At 45.5% G+C, this 23325-nt stretch overlaps 1 protein-coding gene across 4 annotated transcripts in view; it reads left to right on the top strand.

Moving 5' to 3' along the window:
• The window catches only part of ECHDC1 (ethylmalonyl-CoA decarboxylase 1), a 369579-nt gene that overhangs the window by 160716 nt on the left and 185538 nt on the right, over positions 1-23325 (top strand). For all 4 annotated transcript variants that reach the window (XR_013596209.1, XR_013596210.1, XM_078648887.1 and 1 more), the window contains exon 3: positions 13332-13474. Coding sequence is in view for 2 of the 4 variants with exons in the window: in XM_078648887.1 (XP_078505013.1) it covers positions 13332-13474 (143 nt within the window). In the remaining 2 variants the exon portion in view is untranslated. The remainder of the gene's footprint in view (positions 1-13331; positions 13475-23325) is intronic.

The raw sequence follows: 23325 nt of genomic DNA, 5'->3' as shown, positions 1-23325 counted from the left end.
CACTGATAAGGAACCCTTGGCTCGCGCTCACTCTGGAACAACTGGTGCAGCATTCTCTTTGTGCCGATGATTTGCGGACCATGAGTGTCTGTTTGCAGATAGCATACTCAACCTCAGTTTTTCTATGGCTAAGGGAGGACAGTCTACGAATATAGAGAGCTTCATATTTCACCGGTTGCACAGCATGTTTGGTCAAGTGTTGCCCACCATCCGACTGAGTCGAAAGATTTCCCACCACTATCGTTAGTGATCGTTTCCCCAGAGAACAGTCTCCTCGTATCCAAACTGTGCCACACTTCCTTACAATTAAAGCCCACTTGTGTGGAGAAACACAGGCCTGCAGGGGAACACAACTTAGATATTTCCATTTCAGATAAGACATGATATTACTGCTGCAAGCAGATCAAACTGATTTCAGGTAATCACCGCCATAAAATATTGCATTATAAGTACCTCCACAGGGCCTATACTACCCTGGATGCTCTGGCGAAATTTGAACCTACTAGAGCTCATTGCTGTCCCAAGTGTTAAGTGGCTCATACATACTTTCTTCACCTGACATGGACCTGTGGGGTGATAGCCTCCTTTTGGAGTGATATCTTCTCCAATGTATCCCTAATGGTTGGGCGATCTCTTTCACCTGACACCCATATGTCCTTATTGGGGTACGTTAAACCATTGCGGTTATGTAGATACACTGCCATTGCTTTATTACTTGCCAAATGACAAATCTCACTTCACTGGGGAACTCCCCCCCCACTAACGAGGGTAGTCTGGTTCAAAGACCTGTCTTATTGTGATACTACATCTGAGTAATACGCTTCTCTACTGCCAATTACATCCAGGCCAAAAGACATCTGGTAACCACTGCGTAACTATTTGTTGTCTATCAATTGTGCTTCAGATGACAAAACAACAGACAAAATGTTTTATCATTTGACAAATGCTTTTAACTTTTTTTTCCAGTATTGTTTTCATCAATATTTGATATGTTACCTATTCATTATATACATATACTAGCAGCCCGTCCCGACGTTGTCCGGGTATGAATTGCTGCCGGCCAGTAGTTTAGTGGAGTAGTGTGGCTCACTGGTTAGAGGCGGTAGGCCTGAGAGCAGAAGTCAGCCCGGGACCAGGGTTCAATTCCCGACGCGGCAGGGTCGTGGACCTTGGTCAGCGGACACGATAATTCTCGCTTCGGTGCTTACTCTAATCAGGGGTTCCACTCGGCAACTCTGGGCATTAGCTTGCCTAATCTCCACAACGGCCCCACCAATTCCGGGGATGCCTGGCTCCACCTTGGGGACCCCCAGCAAGGGACCATCCCACAGGGAAAGCCAGGACGGGTTCCCCAGAGTTGTACAGCGCCGGGACGCCCCGTTGCTGGGGCAGCTGTGTGCTTTACAAGTATACTACATTTACATTTACATTTACATTTATTGTTTTGTAGGATTTCGTTTTGAAGCATTTCTTATCTGTGACAGGCTTGTTAAATGCTCCGATTCACAGTGCACTGCTGATGAACTTAAGAGTGCGCGTTCAGTAGTGTGTGAACTCGAGTTTCCCTACTTTATTTCTCCTTACAATATTATATAGCGCAAACTCGACAACATGGCACGAGCCCAATTTACATTACAGAAGAACACAGTCATTTGTGGTAGGCACGGGGAGACAAAGCGATTTGCCTGGAATCACAGGAGGTTGAGCTGATGCCAAGATTCAAACGTAGATACCCAGCTCTAAAGTTCGCAATTCTAGAACTTGTGGCGGGAGGTGTGTCTAAAAGTGTATGTCGGTGCTGGCCATCAATGAGAGAGACCTGTGCAGTTTTCAAATCGGTGGTGAAAAAATATGAGTATGTTGCTGGAGATGTGGGCCGCTGTGCCACCAATGTACTTACCGGGGGGGTAAACACCCATTATTCCGCAACTTTCTTTCCGCATACCATCACTCCGTAAACTTTCATTACGAAAGTACCATGACTCCGCAATGCCATTATAACGCATGGCATTACATTTTATATGCTTTTACCACGCATACATTTACAACGAAATTCGTTGTAAATGCATGAATGGTAAAAGCATGTTTTTTTTTTAATGTTTGGATAACGTAAGTATGGGTATAGGGGTATATGTTTTGGGGTACTGAGGTATATGTTTTGGGGTGTTTGGGTATTTTAAGGGTTCAGATATAGTTTTGGGATATGGGGTACAGGGGTGGTTTTAGGGTTTAGGGATAGGTATGGGTTTTGGGGTACAGAGGTATTTTTAGCGTTCAGGGCTAGGTTTGGGTTTTGGGGTATAGGGGTATTTTTAGGGTTCAGGGGTAGGTTTGGGTTTTGGGGTACAGGGGTATTTTAAGGGTTCAGGGCTAGGTTTGGGTTTTGGGGTACAGGGTTATTTTTATAGTTCAGGGCTAGGTTTGGGTTTTGGGGTACAGGGATATTTTAGGGTTCAGGGGTAGGTTTGGGTTTTGGGGTACAGGGGTATTTTTAGGGTTCAGGGCTAGGTTTGGGTTTTGGGGTACAGGTGTATTTTAAGGGTTCAGGGGTAGGTTTGGGTTTTGAGGTACAGGGGTATTTATAGGGTTCAGGGCTAGGTTTGTGTTTTGGGGTACAGGGGTATTTTTAGGGTCATGGGGTAGGTTTGGGTTTTGGGGTACAGGGGTATTTTTAGGGTTTAGTGATAGGTTTGGGTTTTGGGGTACAGGGTATATTTATAGGGTTAAGATGGGTTAGTGTTTAAGGGTGTTGGGGTATTTTAAGGAGTAAGGGTGGGTTATGATTATGTGGTGCAGGGGTATTTAAAGGGAGCAGGGAGGACACCCGGAGCTGGAATGTACAGAACCTGGGAAGAAAAAACAATGAAATATTGGGCACAACGCTCGTTTTTTTTTTCCGGAATCCAGCGCCCTGCACACGCCCACCCCCCAGCACACGCCCACAGCACACGATATGAGACATGGCATGAAGGGCGGAACGTACCACACGCCCCCAGCGTTTGTCACGCCCACAGCACAACGCAGACACGCCCACAAGGGACTACTTTGCTGGCGCGGTTCTTTTACCTTTTAAATGTCTATGGTGGGCGTCTGCATAGCCTATGTCCTTCTGCTGCAACTGCCCTTTCCAACGCTGTATTGGGTGTTGTGATTGGTGCTGTGGTTCCTGAGATTACCCACCTCAAAGGTTTGGGCTCTCTCTTTATTATATTAGTATGGATATATGTAATTGCTCTTTAAAACTCTTTATACTTGCTCTGTGTCTCTACTCTCTCATATTTTATCTGGCCTATTCCTGTTTCGCTATTCTCTCTACCATTGGAGACCTATTGTACCACTTATGTAAAGGCCATTTCATTTATCTTTTTGGCTTATTGTATGTATTGTTGTTAGAAAAATCATAAATAAATGTTAATAAAAAATTATTATTATAGGGCGCCAGCCCATGTCCTTCTTTCTGACCAAAAATATTGAGCTCACAAAACCTGCATCCTTCCCAGATAATCTCTCTATTGCTTCTTTTTTCAACATCTCTTGAATCTCCAAATCCACCAACTTCTGTTGGTCTGACTGAAATACCATCTCCCTTGTTTCCATCTCCTGAACAGGCAGGTCCCTGAACTCTATCCTTTTACCGCTTGTAGGACCTATTGATCCCCAGTCAAACACTCCATTTGTTTAAAAATTGTATCAAAGGACCCTCTATCTTACCTTGGAAAGAACCAGGAATCATCCTTGTACCTACCTTGTTTTCCTTGGTGTCCTTGGATACTTCTTCCTTTTTGAGGATAGAAACCAGTGGCAGACCAAAATCCTCTAAAGGAAGCTCGCCCTTGGGATTGGTAATGGGACCTTGAGTATTATCTGGCTAGAGAAAAATTCTCTTGCTCTGGGCCTGTCGCAAACACGTCCCCCGAATACTCTTCTGAGAGAACTCTGAGCCCTTTTAGGGCTTGTGAAAGCCTAAAGCTATTTTTCTCACCTTTCACTTGGCCTTCTCCAAATAATACCCTTTAGTGTCCTCACTATGCTCCTTCTTAGCAAAATCCCCTAACTTAGGGCTAATGCGCATTAGGATAGCTTTTTGCCTTTCCGCCATCAACGCTGCATTCATGATCCCTAGAAAACAAACTGGTCTTTGTGACCAAGCCCCTTGACAAATCTGTATCGACAGAAACTGACTTTGACTTAGCTTCCTCAGCCATGTCTAATATTCTCGTAAGACTGCAAATAACATCAGTTAGTCTATCCTGACACTGTTTGAGTGCCCTGACTAGACCCTTCCTGGGGTTACCACCCATCTTAAAAACAAAACTTATCTGTCTGGGTCTACGTCCAGGGTCATGCACGCCTTATCTTTATTCAGAGGACGGGAGCATTCGGCTCTTATTACAGCCCGTGCCTCCTTCTCCAAAGGCCTCTTTATCCATAACATCACAAAATCTGAACCATGTGCCAAAGGCCACCATTCTTCATTTCTAGGGTGCTTTATCATATCAGGGCTAAACATATCAACCCCTGTGGGACTTTCACAATTCCTTTCTCCGTCCTTATTTTCTCTTTCTTATCAAAATCTAGACCCCAACCATCATCCTCATAAATGTCAAGGACAAACTTATCGCAACAATCCCCTTCGGAATTGTAGGACTTTTCCTCATCAGGTCTTGCCTGAATCTCATGTGTGCCGTCAAAGACACCTTCCTTTATGCCATGCTGGACACCCTCCTTAACCGTGGTGCCTAGACCACATCTCTGCCATGCTAATAAATTAGCATTAAACATCCTTTTTTTTCCTGTACTTATAAATGTATTCTGCTCATCCTTCTCCAAGGACCAACATTCCTCACCTGAATAATCTGATGCCTTCCTCTTCCTCCCTATAACAGAACCTAAAATATCCTTCACAGAAGCCCTTACTTCATCCTTTACCATTTTCCTAATCATTTCAACATCATTCCCAACTCCAGATGGTCCCCCTTTCTCACTCATCTTTTCAGGTGTTTTAAAAATTACTCCTTACTTCAAGTCCAAACAGTTGTATTTTCTTCCCTTTCAAAAAGTTAGCTGATATTGACTTCCTCCCCTTGAGAACAAAAGTGCCGTAAAAATTACGATTGTAACAAGCTCAAAATGAAGTGCGTTACTTTCCTCACAAAACTGCTTGCCAGAGACTCCTATCTCCCAGGCAACCACTTTCACAACAAAATGGTTGCCTGTTCCGATGACTCCGTGATGTGTACCACACCACGCACAACATCATCGCAACAGGAACCACAGAAATTCGGCAAGCCACAGGGAACACTCGCCCCCCACGCGCCTGACCTGAATGAACGACTGTGTCTGCACACAGCCCAACTAGGAAGATACCTCCTTACGAGACAGTTTCTCCCACAATCCAATCACCTCTAGACAGGGCTGGCGCTAGGCATGGGCAGTATGGGCAGCTGCCCAGGGCCCCGCGACCTCCTAACTGTGACGGGGCCCCCCACGAGTCCATCATCCTTTTAAAAATGTGCCTTTGTTCGAATTCCAGATGAACAGCCCACCCCCTAGGCGTTTGCAGCCATCGCACAGCGTGCAAGTCCCAAGGCGGGGCCCCCTTCACCTGTGCCCTGCTGCCCTGGGCTGAAATGGTAATGTGACTCCTGCATCCGTTTCTGCTGCCGCAGACTGGGCAGGGCTGGGTTTCTGGCCGTGCTTTGCTGGCACCTCTTTCTCTTCTCCTAATCGCCGCATCTGCATGATAACAGCGGATGCTTGGCTTGAGGTGTGAAGTGAGCCCTGCCCCTGCATGAATGTAAAGCGGAGAGCATCCTGCAGGGCTCACAACACAAACAAGCATTTACAATGCAATGGTTTTGCCTTTGTTAAAGTTAGAGCTATTGGCATTGCTCTTGACATTTTTATTTATGTTTTTTTAACATAAATAAATGGCATTGCCACTAGCTTTATCTCTCGCAAATGACACACACAAACACACACAGAGCCCCCCCACACACACCCACACAGAGCCCCCCCCACACACACCCACACAGCCCCCCACACACACAGCCACACAAAGCTTCCCACACACACAGCCACACAAAGCTTCCCACACACACAGCTACACAGAGCCCTCCACACACACCCACACAGCACAAGCAGGCAACAGGGGCACATGGAGGCACAAGCAGGCAACAGGGGCACACGGAGGCACAAGCAGGCAGCAGGGGCACAGGGAGGCACAAGCAGGCAACAGGGGCACGAAAACTGAGGCACAAGCAGGCAACAGGGGCACACGGAGGCACAAGCAGGCAACAGGGGCACACGGAGGCACAAGCAGGCAACAGGGGCACGAAAACGGAGGCACAAACAGGCAACAGGGGCACGAAAACGGAGGCACAAGCAGGCAACAGGGGCACACGGAGGCACAAGCAGGCAACAGGGGCACACGGAGGCACAAGCAGGCAACAGGGGCACGAAAATGGAGGCACAAGCAGGTAGTGCTTGGAAGCGACCAAACTGTAACCTTAAGCTCTATCTCCAATGCAAGCCATATTATTGCATGTCGGCATTTAAATTGATTATTGGTTATTAAGATTATCATTTTTTGCTGCATCCTAATACATACGATGTGCTTTTCTGCGCGTCATCCTTCACATTGACGCCTTCCATGGAGGGACTGCACCTAGCCTGTCACATTGCATTCGTTGTTTCACTTCCCTGACCTGCCTACCTACTGGGAAAGTGTGCTACATATTTGACCTTTCATATCCTACTTGTGATGTGACGCGAGTTGGAGAGCAGACTGGGCTTTTTTTTTTTTTTTTTTTTGATAGCAGAGGCCCCGGACAACAAAGAGGATTGTTGAGGAGATGGCAAGAGAAGATACAAAACCTGCTGGCAACGGGATGGTACAAAAGGTTTTCTGTGCCCCGTACATCGCAGTACTTGTGCAAGTACAGTTAATCACTTTAAAAAGATGACCTCGGTGTTCTAGTAGAGTTCCCCGAACCCGAGAGGGAGCTGCCACAGACCATGAAAATATTTGCACCTTTTTTGAGAGCATCTCGCAGTTCTAGCGCAGCTTAAGTGATTTGGCCTAAACACCAGAGGTTTTCTGGCGTCGTTACCTAGACTCGAACCCAGATTCCCAAGTCCGGGGTCGAGCGCCCCAGCCTTCAGCCCACGGCAGCGATGAGAAATAAGTGCCACCTTGAAAAGATACTTCAACACTCCCTAGATGTATTTCAAAAGTGATCGCATCAAGAAGCCATATGAGATTGAATTAATTTTTCATCAGTGTGTAGGAACAGTTGCAAAAACAATCTGTGACAATATTGTACACAAATGCGGCAGCTATCATAAACAGCTGTATTGCTTAGGAAACCTTAGACAGACACTGCGATGCAAGCTTCAGAATACATTCCTCCGGAATAACTTTGTTCATGATAAGAGGTGGCATTCCCTTTCCGTTACAACCCGGCGTTCCCCGCAAATAGAGGCTGCAAAGCGAACCACTGCGTCACCAAGAAGGCCCTTCTCAATTCTGACTAGGGTTGAGATAATACGTGGATGCAGCAGTCAGGGACGGACAAAATTCCCTCGGGCATATGGCTTGCTTCTACCTTTCAGATAAACATTGCCGCTAATGGCGTAAGGGCCTTGTAAATAAGCCCCTAAAAGTGCAAGTTACTCTTTAAGTGGAAGCAACCGATTACTGCCTCATTTAAATTCTATACTCACCAGAGTGACCAACACGTGGAGCAGATACTTAAATAGACACTTTGAAGGCTGTACTTGCATAGGGTCTCACATTCTTTTAAATAAATGGGGATACACGATAAATGCACAGGTTGACCTGTGCGGCCATAGTTAAAGTATGCTTCGTTCCTTGTTTGAATTGTTCTTCTGTATTTTCCCATGATGCAGTGCACTCAGACAATGCGAACGTTTGCTTCAATGGGAAAATAATGTTGCTAAAAAGGGGCGATTTCTATGACTCTGTGAAAGGGATACGGCGAAGTGTGGGCCCTGCAAGTGTGAAGCACCCATGAGGAGGGGCAGGGGGGGGGGGCCGCCGGACAACTCGGGAATCGGAACTAGGACCCGCCGCCACTTGCCACAGTCGGCCTGAGACCCCCACCTCTCTCCAAGGTGGGGGGGAGGGGGAGTGGGAGGGCAGCGAAGCTCGCACGGACCAACACAATAGGTCGGCCAGGCCCCGCTCGGCGCCGCATGTGCCCACACATAAGTAGAGTGCTCTGGTAACAAACAGAAGCGGCTCAGCCTATGCGGGGCTCGTGCTCGGAGCCCCTGGACGCCATGCAGCCGCGCCACCAAGCGCACCTCTCCATTTATACCCCATCTATAAAATTGTCAGGAAACGATAGATCCCCAGGTGCCCCCATGCCACGCCGCCGGACGCGCATGCCAACACTAGCATGCGGGGAGGGGGGACGCCTCACACTGTAGGCGGAGCGGGCAGGGGACCGGCTAAGTACAGGAACACCAAATGGACCTGGCACACATGGGAGGAGGGGGGGGGGGGACTAACCTCGTCGCAACCCCCGACCACGGCAACGGCGTCGAGCCCCCTTATTATTATTGTTACAGCTGCCGACCCCTGACAATTGCTACGGAGTCCTTAGTGTGCTTTCATTACACCGCGTGTCTCAGTGCGCGTGTCCGAGACCCTCCGGGGGTATGTAGCGCGTGGGGGCCCGTGCTCCTCGTGGCTGAAGCCCCTGGTTTAGCCCCTGTTTCTTCCGAAGATCCTTACCCGCACCCGGTTGCACATGACCGGTCAACCGGAGCTAAGCCGGAAGGCATGGCGCGATCAACCCCTCGAAGTGCCGAGGAAGATTCCGTGGGACGCGGGCAGCGGCAAAAGCCGAGGAGCTCCTTACTCGATGTCCCAGAAAGCGCTTTTAGCCGTTTTAGAGGAATGGCAGCACCTACAACTCGCTTCAGTACACGGCAGGGGCCGAGTCAGTTTCATGTCCGTAGTGCCTCAGAAAGGATGGCCGGGCAGCTGCAACACCCAGACGAGGTGACAGGGGAGAGATAATCACGCCATGGAAGGCTGGAGAAGTACTGAACAAGCTAGTGCTTGATGCACAACAAGCAGGAAGGCGGGTGCCGGCTCAATGCCGGAACAGATTCGGGGGCGTTCCCGGCTTTCGGCTGACGTCGCGTGACGTCGGCAAAAGCCAAAGAATCTCGGGAACGCCCCCGAATCTGGTCCGGCATTGACGGACAGGCCCCTCGTCCAATGGCTAGGCTCCATTTATGGAGCCAGCCAATGAATGACGAGGGCCGACCCAAAGCCACACTACAGATCTCATCAGGATTTCGCCTGCGCGAAAAAGATGCGCAGAGCGCATCTTTTCGCCAGGCAAAACCTAAAAACAAGTGACCTCCAGTCACGATGGGCGCCGCTCACTTCCAATGAAGGGAAAGGGAGAAGAGCAGACCGTTGATAAAAAGGTTATTGTTTTTCTTTTTTTAACAGGTCCGTTTTATTTATTTTTTTCCTCCAAACAAGCATGTACATTCAAAAGTAACATAAAAACAGTTAAACATAAGTAGTAACTCCAGTTGAATATAAGCGCTTGTTGATTTTTACTTTCATGTAATTGATATGAAACGAAGGAAGAATGAACAATTGGGTGTGTAAAAGAATGGAGATGATAACATTCAGATGGGGGAGGGACAGTGGGGGACCCCACATCCGTCCTTACCACCTGGAGTGAATGTACCCTCCAAGATACAAACAAGTTATGTAACCCCTCAAGCCACCCACACACCATGCCTTTGTTTTATACATCTGAAAAGGTTGCAATACTCCCTGGCATCATGTTTGTTTGTATCTGAAATCCCTAATTCTCATGTTCCTGGGTGCATCTGTAGGTCTGGTGTTCTCTTTTACTTTTAATAGAAGTATTGAAGGAGAGGCACATCTAAAAGAAGTAAGATAAATAAAAGAAGGGAAGAGGTGGAGGAGATGATAGAATACAGCAGAGAGGGGAGAGCTGAACGTAAGGGGCAAAACAGCTGTAAAGAACAAGACGCTTAAGGAAAGGGAGATGGGAAAGGAGTGATGTGTATGTAATGGCAGAATCAATGGGAGAAGGGAAGAGTCTTGGTTAGGTACAAGGAATAGCATGCAAAAATGAAATGTAAGATGCTTTGGGAGAGTGGGAGGATGGGAGGGGAGAGAATGATGTAAAGTAACATGAGCAGAGGTGTAACACAAAAAGATGGGGTTCTGCTCTGCAGAATGTGATAATGGGACCCTGAGACTCCCACATCTCACAGATATTCATTTGGCCCTGGGCTGAATGGGAGTCCCCTGATGGGTTGGGGGCCCCCTGAAGGGTTGTGGGCCCATATGTGCTGCAGGGGGCTGTACTGTGTCCTAGCACAAGAGGTGAAGCAAGGTAAGCAGCAGATGAAGAGCAGCACATGTAGGGGGGAAGTGGAAGCTACAGGGGCAGAAACTGAGAATGGAGGGTAGAGATGAGAGAGAGATAAAACATGAAGAGTAGAGCATGGAGGGGAGAGGTGGACATAAATGGGACAGAACCAGTGAACACAGTTGAGGATGGAGAGAAAGATTAAAGGTGGGAAATCAGTGCTTGGATAGGAGAGGTAGATATAGGAGAAGCAGACCATCAGGAGAACTTAAGTGGCATGGAGAGGGAATGGTGAGTGTTGGATGTTAGAGGGTAGGATAACAAAGAGCAAGTAAGAGGCTGTGGGAGAGATTATGGGGAGAGGTATATTATAGAGAGGTAGGACCAGTGAGAGAAGGTTAGAGGCTGTGAATAGATGAAGGGTTCCGCAGGTAGATAAGAGGTGGGTGTAATAGAGGCAGAGTTAGTGAGAAAGGTAAGAGACCGTCCCAGAGATAAAGTGAAGTGTAGAGTATGGAAGGGGGATGCGGATGTAAGAGAGGAAGAAACAGTGAGACAATGTAAAAGGCAGGGGTTTGAAAGCGGAGAGGTGGGTGTTAAGGGGACAGATCAGCAAAAAAGCATTAGGAGGGTGGGGGAAGAAATGAGAGGTGAAGGGCAGTACATGGATGGGGCAGGTAGATGTAAGAACGACAGAACAATCAAGACACCTTACACAGAGAAGAGAATGAGAAAAGTAAGAGGCATGGGGAGAGATGAGGCATTCAGCATGGAGGAAAAGGTGGATATAAGAGGGACATAATGAGAAAGAGAAGCGACAAAGCTGGGGATTACGGAGAGATTGATTTAAGAGGAGCAAAATCCACAAAATATGGTTTGAAGAAGCGACGAGAATAAGAGTAGAGCATGAATGGAAATAGGTGGTGTAAGAGGCGCAAAATCAGTGCGAAAAGATTAGTGTTCAGAAGGATGAAAATGGAGAGAAGATGTAAATGGGGCAGAACCAGTGAAAAAAGGTATGAGGCTGGGGAGAGATGAGCAGTGAAGGTAGCATGTAAAGCTTTGTGTTGATGTCCATGCCTGTTAAAACCAAATTCCTTAACCATGAACTTCACTGGTGCAACTGGAGTACAGAGGAGTCACCTGAAGACCCATCAATCTGGAAACATCAGTTTAGGAAAGATATAGGCCTAGCTTTTCAACCCAGTTCGACGTGTTGTATTCCACATATTAGAGCTTTAAAATATTCTCACTTATTATATTAGGGCTAATATTTGTATTTGTAGCCATTTCAGTGATAGCCACATTAGAGAAGTAGCTTCTTGCATAGCTGCTTTAACAGTGCCAGAAAATTAAAGGTCAGTTGACACTTCCTATGACGTCACTTCCTGTGACATTACATCTTATGCAAATTAGAGGGGCCTCGCATGTTCCTACCCTGCCCGGGGCCCCACAAATCCTAGGACCGGCCCTGCCTCTAGACGAGCAGTACACAAGGGTGAAACCTGCAAGTCAAAATGTGCTTAAAACATATTTAAAAAACCGAATTACCATATTCACCAACATTTATTTTTTTTCTTCTTTTTTTTCGTAACGCCTTAAAAATGGATATCCCTCAATTTGGGAAACCACCAAAACAACCGATTTTAAGCTACAAACTTCTCATATACAAACGAATACACCATTCAAGTTAATAACCAACATAATATCTCAAATGTATCATTAATAATCAAATTGCAAAATAGTTCTAACAGATACTTAACTGGTAAGGAGCAGCAGATGAAAGAGGAAGATGGCTGCTGGGCTTTGGTTTATATAGACTGTATGGGGGGGTTAATTCTAGAACTTTAAGTGTGGTTGAAGTTTGCTTTAAAGTGCTGTAGTTTGGAGTAGCAATAAAAGGTTATGCATAAAGTTAGCCTCTGGTCTTGACATGAAATAAGACGGCTACAAATCCAGCCATCACAACTCCTCATTGCAACTTCTCAACAGTAACTTGCAAAACGTTGTCCATCAGCGTGGGGTTATTACATAGCCAAGAGACGAAGGGAAGGGGTGTGCTTTATATGTCCCTTGACAGAGTGTAAAATGCTTCGACTTGTGGTCAATGTGGTTCCAGGGTTGGTGTCAAGTAATCATTTGTGATTGTTTTCTGTACAGCATACACCATATAAATCACCATATAACATCTGTTATTCAGCGCCAAGACACCTACGGGTAATCGTGCGCTTTACAAATACACCTGTTGTGTTATGTTCTGTTATGTTATGTATGTTATATATATCTTACTTGGACCAGCCACAGCCAAGCACGTCATATCTCTTTTTTTAATCTTAACAGGGGCTCCTGTTTCCAGAATTTCTGACTCCCATCTCTTTTTCAGCCACCTACACAGAGTTAGGGCACTCCAGAAGATTGTCAGCCATTCTGGCCGTCAAGTATTCTCATATTTGCTCTTTCATTGAGCTGAAGGTGTTGCAATTCTATTACCACAGTTTGCTACAGGCGGATATTTTACTTTTGGTATTTGTACATTGTATGGTGATCATAATGTGCCATTTGGTAACTGTGCTATAAAATCCCCCATTGTGTTTGCACCTGCCATGTATACCCTCTCTACCAGCTCTTCGCGCCAATCCACCTGTCCTTCATGCCTTAAATGTATATTCGAGCCATTCCATTGCATTACAAATCTAGCATGATGCATCCATTAAATCGCTTTCCTGTTCTCAGTATAACGAGATGGTGTTCAGGTCTTTCAAGCACCTTCATGGCAGCATGCCTGTACAAGTAGCTCCTAACATAACCTGACGTTTACACTGCACCATGTGGCACAGTAATTCGCTGGAATAGTGAGCTGACTTAAAATATGATTGTATGGTGAACATAGGCGTGTGTTTCTTGGGACGCTTCATGTACCCTCTCTGTTGGCAGGAACAATGATGGTTGAGCTTCTGGAGCGGGTGAAGGAGCTGGAAGACTGGAAAGATGGGAAAGGCCTTATTGTCCGCGGTGCTGGAAACACCTTCTGTAGCGGGTCGGATCTGAAAGCCGTGAAAGCTATGTCCTGCTCACATGCAAGTAGTCTTTTGTTCATTCTTGTCAGGAAACGGATTCATTCGGCATGCCAGCACGCACAGTTCTGTCGTTTCGGAGTGTTACCTATGAAATGCCTGAGAATGCTGTTAGCTAGCCCACTCGTTGCATGAAGCGGCTATGGTGTGTGTCTACTGAGGCACGTCCGTCACTCCTGGGCGCAGTTTTTCCTGAGGTTTCAGTGGTATCTCACACACCCACCAATGAACGCTCCCTGCGTTCGACGTAGCAATAAAGCCAGACAAGTCACAAATCGTTGGTTTAATAGAGAAATACATCATCGCCTAACAGTAAACCCCACTATCATCCCCTTCTAACTATGACATTTTGAGCGTGGAAAGTATAAAGATCGTAAATCAGAACTTCAAAAGGTAGACATTTTTTTAAATTATTTAATCTAATTTACTGAGAAACGACAAAAAGGCATGCGATGTCAATTCCAGTGTGAGAATGCATCTCGTCGTTTTCATTTGCTTATATTTGTTAATATTAAATAAAAATGCAAAGAAAGCATCTTCAATAAAATATAGAAGTGCCTTCAAGACTTTGTGTAAGTATTTCGTTATAGATGCCGATATGGTTCCCCAAAAACATACAGCAAAGCCTTTTTTTAATATAGTGTACCAAATGTTAGGAAAAAGTCCCATACTACAAATCTTAGTCATTATTTTTGGGTCATTGTCCAAAGTGGGGTGCAAGTCTGACCGAGGGATGACCTGAATTCTAAGCTGTACTTCTAAAGTCAGAGTGTTTATTTTGCTTATAACGCACGCCCCAGAAAACCTAAATTCTTCTACGTTGCTAAGCTTTGCAGTATAAGGTAATGTTACATAGTTCAGTTACGTAGTCACAAATGATGTTTAAAAATGGTTTTGCAAAACAAAGCTGCCTAAACGACTGTGACACTTCTCAATTATTATTATAATTATTATTGAGTACACCTTAGTTCGTTAGTGTATGTTATTTGTTCCTGAAGTCATGTTCCCAATCTTACAGAAACATTATGGGACACCTTTAAAATTACAGTGATGGATTTCTCAACTGAGAACAGGGAATGGGGTGTAGCAGGGTTTCTGTTCTCCCACAGAACTGTGCACAGAGGATTGGAACCTCAGCGAATTAGGGTGACCCAAAACTCACCTTAGTACCCAACAAACCCCTTACCGAGCTAGCTACAGTGTCTCATTGGTCATAACCAACTCCCAATGTTTAGACAAACCAGAACATGAACTCACCAACCTCAGGTTACGTGGAACACATGAGCACTCTTTCGTTATACAATCATTTCAAACCAGAACATGGAGTAAAGAAGAACACGTGAGCATTTGAAATGTTTATTTACTAATGCCGTCTTCTCAGGCGCAGTATCTTAGATAATACAAGTAAACATATTATCAACAACAAAGCTACAAGCATAGTTACTAGTCCATAGAAAGCGAACGGTGACAGCATGTTACCATGCTGTAAATTAATAAGGGTTAACAACACTTATTTCTCACCCTCCCTAACTCGCATATTATATTAATAGCTAAGAAGGTCTCTTTGGGTTGAATTAGGGCGGGCCCATACCTCAGGATCCTAGAATGAAGGGATCACATCAGCATACACCAGCTCTCTCTGCATGCGAACAGCATCAAGTGTGTATTTGTGTGTGCAGCAAAGCAATATAAAACCCGCCTAAAAGCCAAAATTGGCAGAAGCTGCACTTATGTTATGTCTATAAAGGCGCGAAGATCAGACCTCATAACAATTCAGTATCTTGTTGTTCCTGAAGCTTCAGCACTCTCTGTACAGACATAGTTTATTAAGCAAAGCTGATATCAGAGTAATAACATATTATTCTCATGTAAACCACAACGAACTACTAGGTTGAAAGCTAAATCAACAATTAAGTGTCGTGTGCAGAAGCAGCAAAAGGAAAAATGGCGTTTAAACATGTAATGTGCCTATGCTAACTTAACGCATTATAAAGATATATAGTAGCTATATGACACCCCCCCATGATCCGAGGACGGATAAGATAAGATAAGATAAGGGCAACTTCATGAAAGCAGAGTTCAAGAACTGTGAGCCATGAATGAACTGTAAAAAATTTAATATTTTGCTCAAGTCAATAGGTCTGGGAAATTGATCAATGTACGAAAAAATCGCAAAATATGCAAGCTGAAAGTCAAATGTCCAGAAAGAAATCATGGAAAAGTGTTTAGGACAAGACCGTATAAGCAAAATATGCAGCAACAGCCTCCAGCATGAAATCACCGTCTTCATCAGAAAACAGTTCAGCCATCCAATTCAAAAGTGGAAAAGAACATACGTGTTCCCCAAGTATTGGAGCCTCTATTACCATCAGAGGACAACTCGGTGGGTTCTCCAGAAAGCTCAGTTCCAAGAAATCCTGCGCTGCCGTGAATATATCCCAGGGACCCATTAGTCCATGCACCGCTGCTATTGCCATAATCCTCTCGTCACAACAAACCAACTCGTGAGTAGTGATAGGACTCATCAGCTGATTAAAATCGACGCCAGGAGAAATCGGCCCGCAGAGACACAAATCAATGGCCCAATCAAAATCACAGCTCAGGCAGTGAAACACAGGCTGGACACAGGTGAAGTAGGAAAATCGAAACGATAATCCATATGCCGTGCTTAAAATTGCAAGCGGCAGCTTGCCAAAATATTCAAGCATTCGGTTGCGAAACAGCGGCAGCAGAGGCTGGGCCGCTTCTTCCACATGTGGGGCATCCATATTTAAGGAAGCAGAGAACAACTAGGACGCCTGCCGCTAGTGCCAGTAAAACCGGGAATCCACCAAACAGACTCGAGAAAATGGAATGAAAGAAACTAGGGATTACTCCAAATATTTTTTCAAATGAAGTCACAAGGCCGCTGCTAACTGTTTTAAAAAAATGCGCTAGCCCAGATGTCGAGGACACGTTAAAGATAGAATGTATCATTTCGCCAAAATGCAACGGTAAATCAGTATTTAAAAGGGCCTGAACCTCGGTCCGGGTGTTAGCTATGTGAAGCACGAAAGTTTCCCGAGCCGAACTCAAGGCCACTTCTTTCTGGGACAATAGAGCCCTCAGTCTAGTCATGCCGTTGAACTCTGCCTTCAAGGTTGGTATGCGTGGCCAAATGGAAACCTCCCTATTTTCATGTGTGGGTGGGTACAGGACATTTCTGCAGCAAACAACACGTTCACTTACTGTTACCACATAAGCTACACCTTTAATTAACCTGCAACAATCCTCATTATTCAAAAGTAAATAACTTCCATTCCCTAACAAGGTAAAAGTCGGGGTAATTGCTGGTACAGGAGTGCCTTTTAAAACACAGGCCAAGTTTGGTCGGTCCTGATTGCAAGAACCGTGTAATTGTATGTGTCTACACATTAACGAATGATCTGGAGTTTCTGTACATTCCTCCCCATTTAGATAAACTTCTTGGCCGTCCCTCAAACATCTATAAGTGAAAGGAAGGGACCATACTTCATGGAGAAAACCACTACCCAAAGGCTCATAGCGACCTATGGCAACATATTTCATACAGTTAGTAAATTTATACAAGGCAAAAGGTAATGTTAAGAGACCGTGGATAAGCCACGTTGCAGCTGAGGCTTCTGCCACAGAAAAAGGCAAGGATTCCAATTTCTCAATATGTAACATAGAAAAAGAAGCATCACGCATAGAAAGCAAGCGTTGTTTGTCAGTCAAATTAAAGGGTGCAAAGAGAGAGGTCACGTTCATGTAGCCCCATGGCACCTTGCCAGATTTAAGCGTTTGCAGGGTCCATGCAAATTGCATGATAGAACGTAATTGATTCTGACCATGGTACAAAACAGATACCTCATCATGCACAATTTCCACTACAGAAGACACAATGTTATCTAAAGTGTAAATGCGAGAAGAAAGCATGTTAATACTATTGTCTACCACTGCAAGGACCTTCTCTAGATTTGCCTGATCGATAGCTCTAAGTCGTTTTGCAGCCCCAATCTGCGAAGTTTTCCAAATTTCATTGTACACAGCATATATCCATCTTTTCGACCTACCACTAGCCGGGCCTTTAATGAAATCATTTAAATCTACATCATCATTTAGTTTTGCAAGATGTAATTTAACTGTAGATAATTTAGAATGTTTCAGCCAGGTTTGACATAATTTACCCACAGAGTAAGTTGTGACAGAATGCTCATTTTCAAAACGTGAATCTGGTTTAACCTGAGCAAAGCCGTCAGACAAACCCAGAAAACGGCGCTGGCAAGAATCAGCACTCTTGTGCCACACCAGCCAACCTTTTGGGTCTATACTGGAGATGTTAAAGGAAGAATTCAGCAATAGGGCCTGTAAGTCCCTAATCGAAAAGTGAGTATAATTACTCCAGCCTGAGTATTCCTCTAACTCCGGGATAGAAGGAAAATTTAGTTTTTTAGCAGTAGCCAATCCAAAACATGTAGTTTGTGAAATAGTAGAATTCAAAAACAAAATCTGATTAGGGATGAGACATGCACGGTGCAAAGCCTCTGCGCCTTGTACCTGCCAGTCCTTAGAACCCCAAACTGATTTTAGGTCAATTATTTCCTTCCAGACTTCATAACCGCCAATAGCCAGCTGATCTAGAAAGGACTTCGAATACAACAATTTGGTATCGGTAAGTCTAACCTTGGACATAGGCTTCTGTGTCATTTTAAAATAAAAGGACTCGGGATTAGACTGATTGAAGTCAGTAAAATAAGTGTATTTTTTCAAAAAAGTACTAGAACTGCCTTGTATAGGAGCTGGGCAATGCTCCCATTGCGTATAATTCACAGAATTCCTTCTGGATGTCGTTTTATGTAAGAAGTGATTGCCAAAATGTTGAAAGCAAAATAAATCACCATAATTAGCAGATTCTAAATATAAATCTTCAGCATCAAAGGCAGCATAGTATTTCAAATCAGAAAATAAAGACTCTACGGCCTGAACATCCCAATCATCAGAACGTATGTTTTGCTTCACCACATCCCCCATATTAACTCTAAGCATGTTAGGGACATTAACAACTTCCGTAGGGCCATGAATTTGAAATCGAACGGCATCCCACACGATCCCATCAAGGACAGGCCAAGCAGTGATGTTAACAAATGTTAAGTCTCTTCTCAGTCTATCTGCAGAATGTGATGAGGAAAGGGGAGCCAAAGTTCCATTGAGATGGCGAATGCATGTTCTTTCCTCGACATAGTGTCCATTCACCAACCGGAAAAAATAAAACACAAAACCAATTGACATAAAAAGATATATCCAAAAAAGCACCAGCCAGATATATGTCCAAGGGGGAATCAAAAAATGTTTTTTGAATAAGGTAGCATAAACTGCAAAACGAGAGGGTTTCTTCGAGGCAAGGGAAACAGAGTCAAATGAAAACCTGGATTCCGTGGCTAAACGTGCTTGCAGGTCAGGCATGGACAAATCAGTGGGATATGCATAGTCTATTTCATTTAGATCCGCACCTGGAAAAGTACTCAATAAAGGACTGGAAATTGCAGGCAATTCAACTGCCACTTCTGATTCATGATTAAAAGCAGTGGGCACAACCGAATGTCTCACAATGGAAGGACAGGAAACAGCTGGTGTCATACTAAGAAGAATCGGCCACTCTGTGTATCTTGACATTGTCAATTGAAATAAACCTGTTTTCCTTACGACCAGGAAGCGGTGGCAAAATGACTGTTCTCGTGCCCTTCACTCCAAGGACTGGAACCGGAGCTCGATAGGACGGACCAAATTCTTTTTTGTCATCGATCTTCTCACGAACCAGTTCTCCAACTTGTGGTAGCCAGCCGACTACCGGGATCTGCAACGCAACATCCGACGTGGAGGGCAAATGTTCCTTTGCAAGACCGTCTCTGGTCTTTTGTAGATTCTGTAAAACATTGCAATGTTCATCTGCGTCAAAGGAAGTGGCGCGAACCACACAGTCTAGACCGTCAAGGTCAGGGATGTACATCTTGATGCCAAAGAGCATTTCGTATGGGGTCCGCCCACCCAGAGACCTTCTAGGGAGATTATTAAGAGCACGCTGCACGCCATAGAGGTGGGCTAGCCAGTTTCTGCCAGTGCCTATAACTCGAGCTGTCAAAGATTGCTTTAAATCACGGTTCATTCGCTCCACTACACTGTTACCCTCAGGTCTGTAGGGAGACGAAAACTTGACTTGGACCCCCATCGAATTCATGGCATCCTTGTACGCCTTAGAGGCGAAAGCCGGACCCTGATCCGAATGGAAGGTACCACAGGCAAAAATCCCTACAAAGATGCGCAAATCTCTAATGACAGTCCGTGAATCAGCGCTGCGATGGGGCCAGACCCACACAAAGCGTGTGCATGAATCAACTGCAACTAAGATGTACTTATACGCAGTATCAGAGGAAAAAGGACCGCAGTGATCTAAATAAACACAACCTAGTGGTTTATTAGAAATGTACAACTGAGTCTGTGGCGGACGCGCAGCAGTCGAAGGTTTAATCTGCTGACATATGTCACAAAGAAGGACATAATCACGCGTCTGTTTGTACAGTCCCCGCCACCAGAAACGTTGTTGTAAGTGAGTTACAGTGGCCGAGACGCCCGCATGCGCAGACGCCACACCTTCATGAGCCGCAGTAATCAAGTCTGCCCTGCGATCCGCGTTGGGAATCAAACGTTCACCAACATCAGGTATTTTCACAAAAGGAACCTTTTCGGGACTTAAGTGGTATGTGTACTTCGAAGGGAACCCCGAAGGATGTTTACCTCCCTTCTCAGTGGCAGCAACAGCTGCCAAGATGTCACTATCAATCTTACTTTTGGACCGTGTAACTGCTGCAACTAAGTATGTAGACACTGCTGATTTCGCTGCTTCATCAGCAAGCGAGTTACCGACAGCGTGGACTCCCACACGCTGATGGCCAAGAGTATGAATTACAAAAACGAGCGGCAACAAAGCCTTAAGCTCTGCCACTCGAACCCAGATCAATTTATGTTTTATTGTGCTACCCTTGGAATCACGAAAGTCATTCTGAATCCAAAAGAACAAGTTTTCATTGTAAGACTGGACACAGTAGAAAGAATCACTTACAACAAGAGCAGTAACACTAGGATCTGCGTACTCCAACGCTAGTAAGAGAGCACGAAGCTCTGCCAATTGTGCGGTGCAATCTCCCAGTGGCAACGTGTGCACTTCCCTGGATATGAACTCATCGTTCAACATAGCACCGACCACAATGGCGCATGCGGAAACGTAGGCATGTTTAGAGCCATGCGCACCCTGCGCCGAACCATCAGTGTAAATGATGCAATGGAAGTCCTCCAAAGGTCGCATAGCTAGAGGAGCAGGGTGAACAAACTCATACTGCAAGTACTCATGCGACCGTAACGAGGCGTCAAAAATAAACGTGACATCCGTGGACGTCAAGGACGCAGCCCACTGAATCCACCGAGGGTGCAAAGCTTTTGAATTTGGTACACTGGCTTTCGTGACTGCCTCCAAATGAGGACAGGGTGTTACAACCAACATGCGTTTCCCTTGTGACAGAGCCCGTTCTTTAAGAATAGCCATCTGTACAGCTGTTAAAACCTTTTCCACAGTGGGAAACCGCATCTCAGCCGAAGTGTACAAGTGTGACTTGTAAGCAATAGGTACTGTGTCTCCTTCATTAAAAGTGAGGTACGTGAAACCCACTGTCCCTGGTATTATTCTTATCACCAGGTTGGTATGGTTGTCACGAGTCAGTAAGAACTTAGAAGCGAGCAAATCAGCCTGCAAGGATTGCAAAATGGCTGAATGCTCAGGCAGCCAGCTTGATTTCGAAAAAGTTGGTTGTATCAAAGCATACAACGGCTTGATACGCTGGGCATATTCCGGAATGTATGTTCTTCCGAAATTTAAGAAACCCATCAAAGACTGTAATTTTTTCAGTGTAGTAGGAGCGCGCAACTGTGGGCACTTCTCCAAGAAGTGAGGAGCCAAACCTCTACCTTCATTGTTGAGCTCATAGCCCAAAAACAACACTGTGTGCTCAGCAATGTGCGATTTTGCAAAGTTAAATTTGTAACCCATGTCTGCAAAGTTACAAATAACAGAATTTACACGACACAGATGCTCCCAAATATCGTCGTCTGTGAGATATATGTCATCCACATACGAACAAGCATCTGGGTCGAGTGCCTCCAGAATAGAGACAATGCGAGCGGTAAATATACCAGGACTATTCTTATAGCCCATTGGGAGACGCCGGAATTGTTTTTGGACCCCAGCGCACGTAAAACTGGTCCATTGGGAGCTTAAGCTGTCCAATCTGTGGGCATAGAAACCGTTGGATATGTCAAGCGTTGTCTTAAAACGCTTACGCACGAGACTATCCACAAGGGCAGAGCCGTGAGTATTCTGTACTGCACAGTTACGGCAATGCGAGTTCAAATGCCGGTAATCCAATACCAAACGATATGATCCATCAGGCTTGGTCACAGTAAAAAGAGGATTATTCATCGGTGACACACAAGTTTCAATAACTCCCTGATATTCTAATTGTTCAAGGATTTCCGCGACGGAAGCTTTGGCTTCACGCCGAATGGGATATTGAGGTTGAGGCTGCGGCTGAGACCGCAACGGAATTTCGTGGCAAGGCGACAATTTATCCCAACCACATTGGTTACGGTACAGAGCCGGTGCGAGAGCCCGAGCCCACTCTTCTGCAAAATGCTGCGCATGCTCTTTCGAGACAGTGTTCGCGAAACTGGGGAGGATTACCTCCTCCCCTCGCGGCGCCGCTAGCACAAAAGGTGGGGGCCAGTCAGCCTCCGAAAGCAAAATATCATACGTAGAAGACAGATTTTCCCAAAATACCCCTGTAACGGTACGCTGTATGTCACCTTCAATTAACAGGACAATATCATAAAGTCTTTCAGGGGGAGCAAGTCTCGTATCTGCTGTTTCTATTACAACGTAGACATCAGTCGCTGTCACCCTCAGTAGTGGACGCAGCGCCTCTCTGACTATGGTAATCTCCGCCGCGCTGTCCAGCAAGGTCAGAGCCCACGTCAGATTCCGAAGCCGCGTTCTCACTATCTGTGGCATATCTATGCGCTGTTAAGGCCGCGACTTTCTTTTTTGCAAACTGTGGTCTTTTAGGCGTAGAATCCTCCTGCTTTGCCGCGCCGTCTGTCTGGCGGGACTGGCCACGTCCCTGTTGGCCACCACGTCCCCTACCGCCTCCTCCTCCACCGGTTTTCAGGGCCGATGAGTCCTGAAAGGAACGAGGAGAGCGTTGATCAGAAACCTGAAATCGATCAGGCGATTTAATCATCGCGCGATCGAGCAAATCATAAACTTTTTCAGTCGGCGCAGGAACCTGTGTTGCAGGAAAAGAATCCTGAGTCTGCTTTTGTTGCTTCCCCTGTGTCTGTTTTTTAGGCCAATTTTGTTTTTTGGACTTGGGCTGGACATCTGCCGCAGCAGACTGTCCTTTTGGTTGTTTTTTCTCCTTGACAGGAAAATATTTCAGACCTCTACTTGTGCGGCCAATTGTCTTATAGGCGGCCACAACTATCTTCGCTAACTGTCGGGGTTTATCGGCATCGGGTAGAGCAGCCAAAGCATTCGACACCTGAAAGTTCACAGCATCTCCTTTAATATTGGAGAGTATGAGATCGCTTACAATCTCAAACGAACCACACAGGCGCATACCCAATTCAACCGCTGCCTCTGGCCCGTGATCATCCTGAACACGTTTAACGATCTCAGGCAGTGCGGTCATAGACGGGGTGCCGAAACACCTCGTATAAACGGCTGCAAAAGTTTTTCCCCAGCTTTCACA

This window comes from Lissotriton helveticus, chromosome 6 (genome assembly GCF_964261635.1).
Source record: "Lissotriton helveticus chromosome 6, aLisHel1.1, whole genome shotgun sequence".
Classification (NCBI taxonomy): Eukaryota; Metazoa; Chordata; class Amphibia; order Caudata; family Salamandridae; genus Lissotriton; species Lissotriton helveticus.
This window is presented reverse-complemented; position numbering and strand designations above follow the sequence as displayed.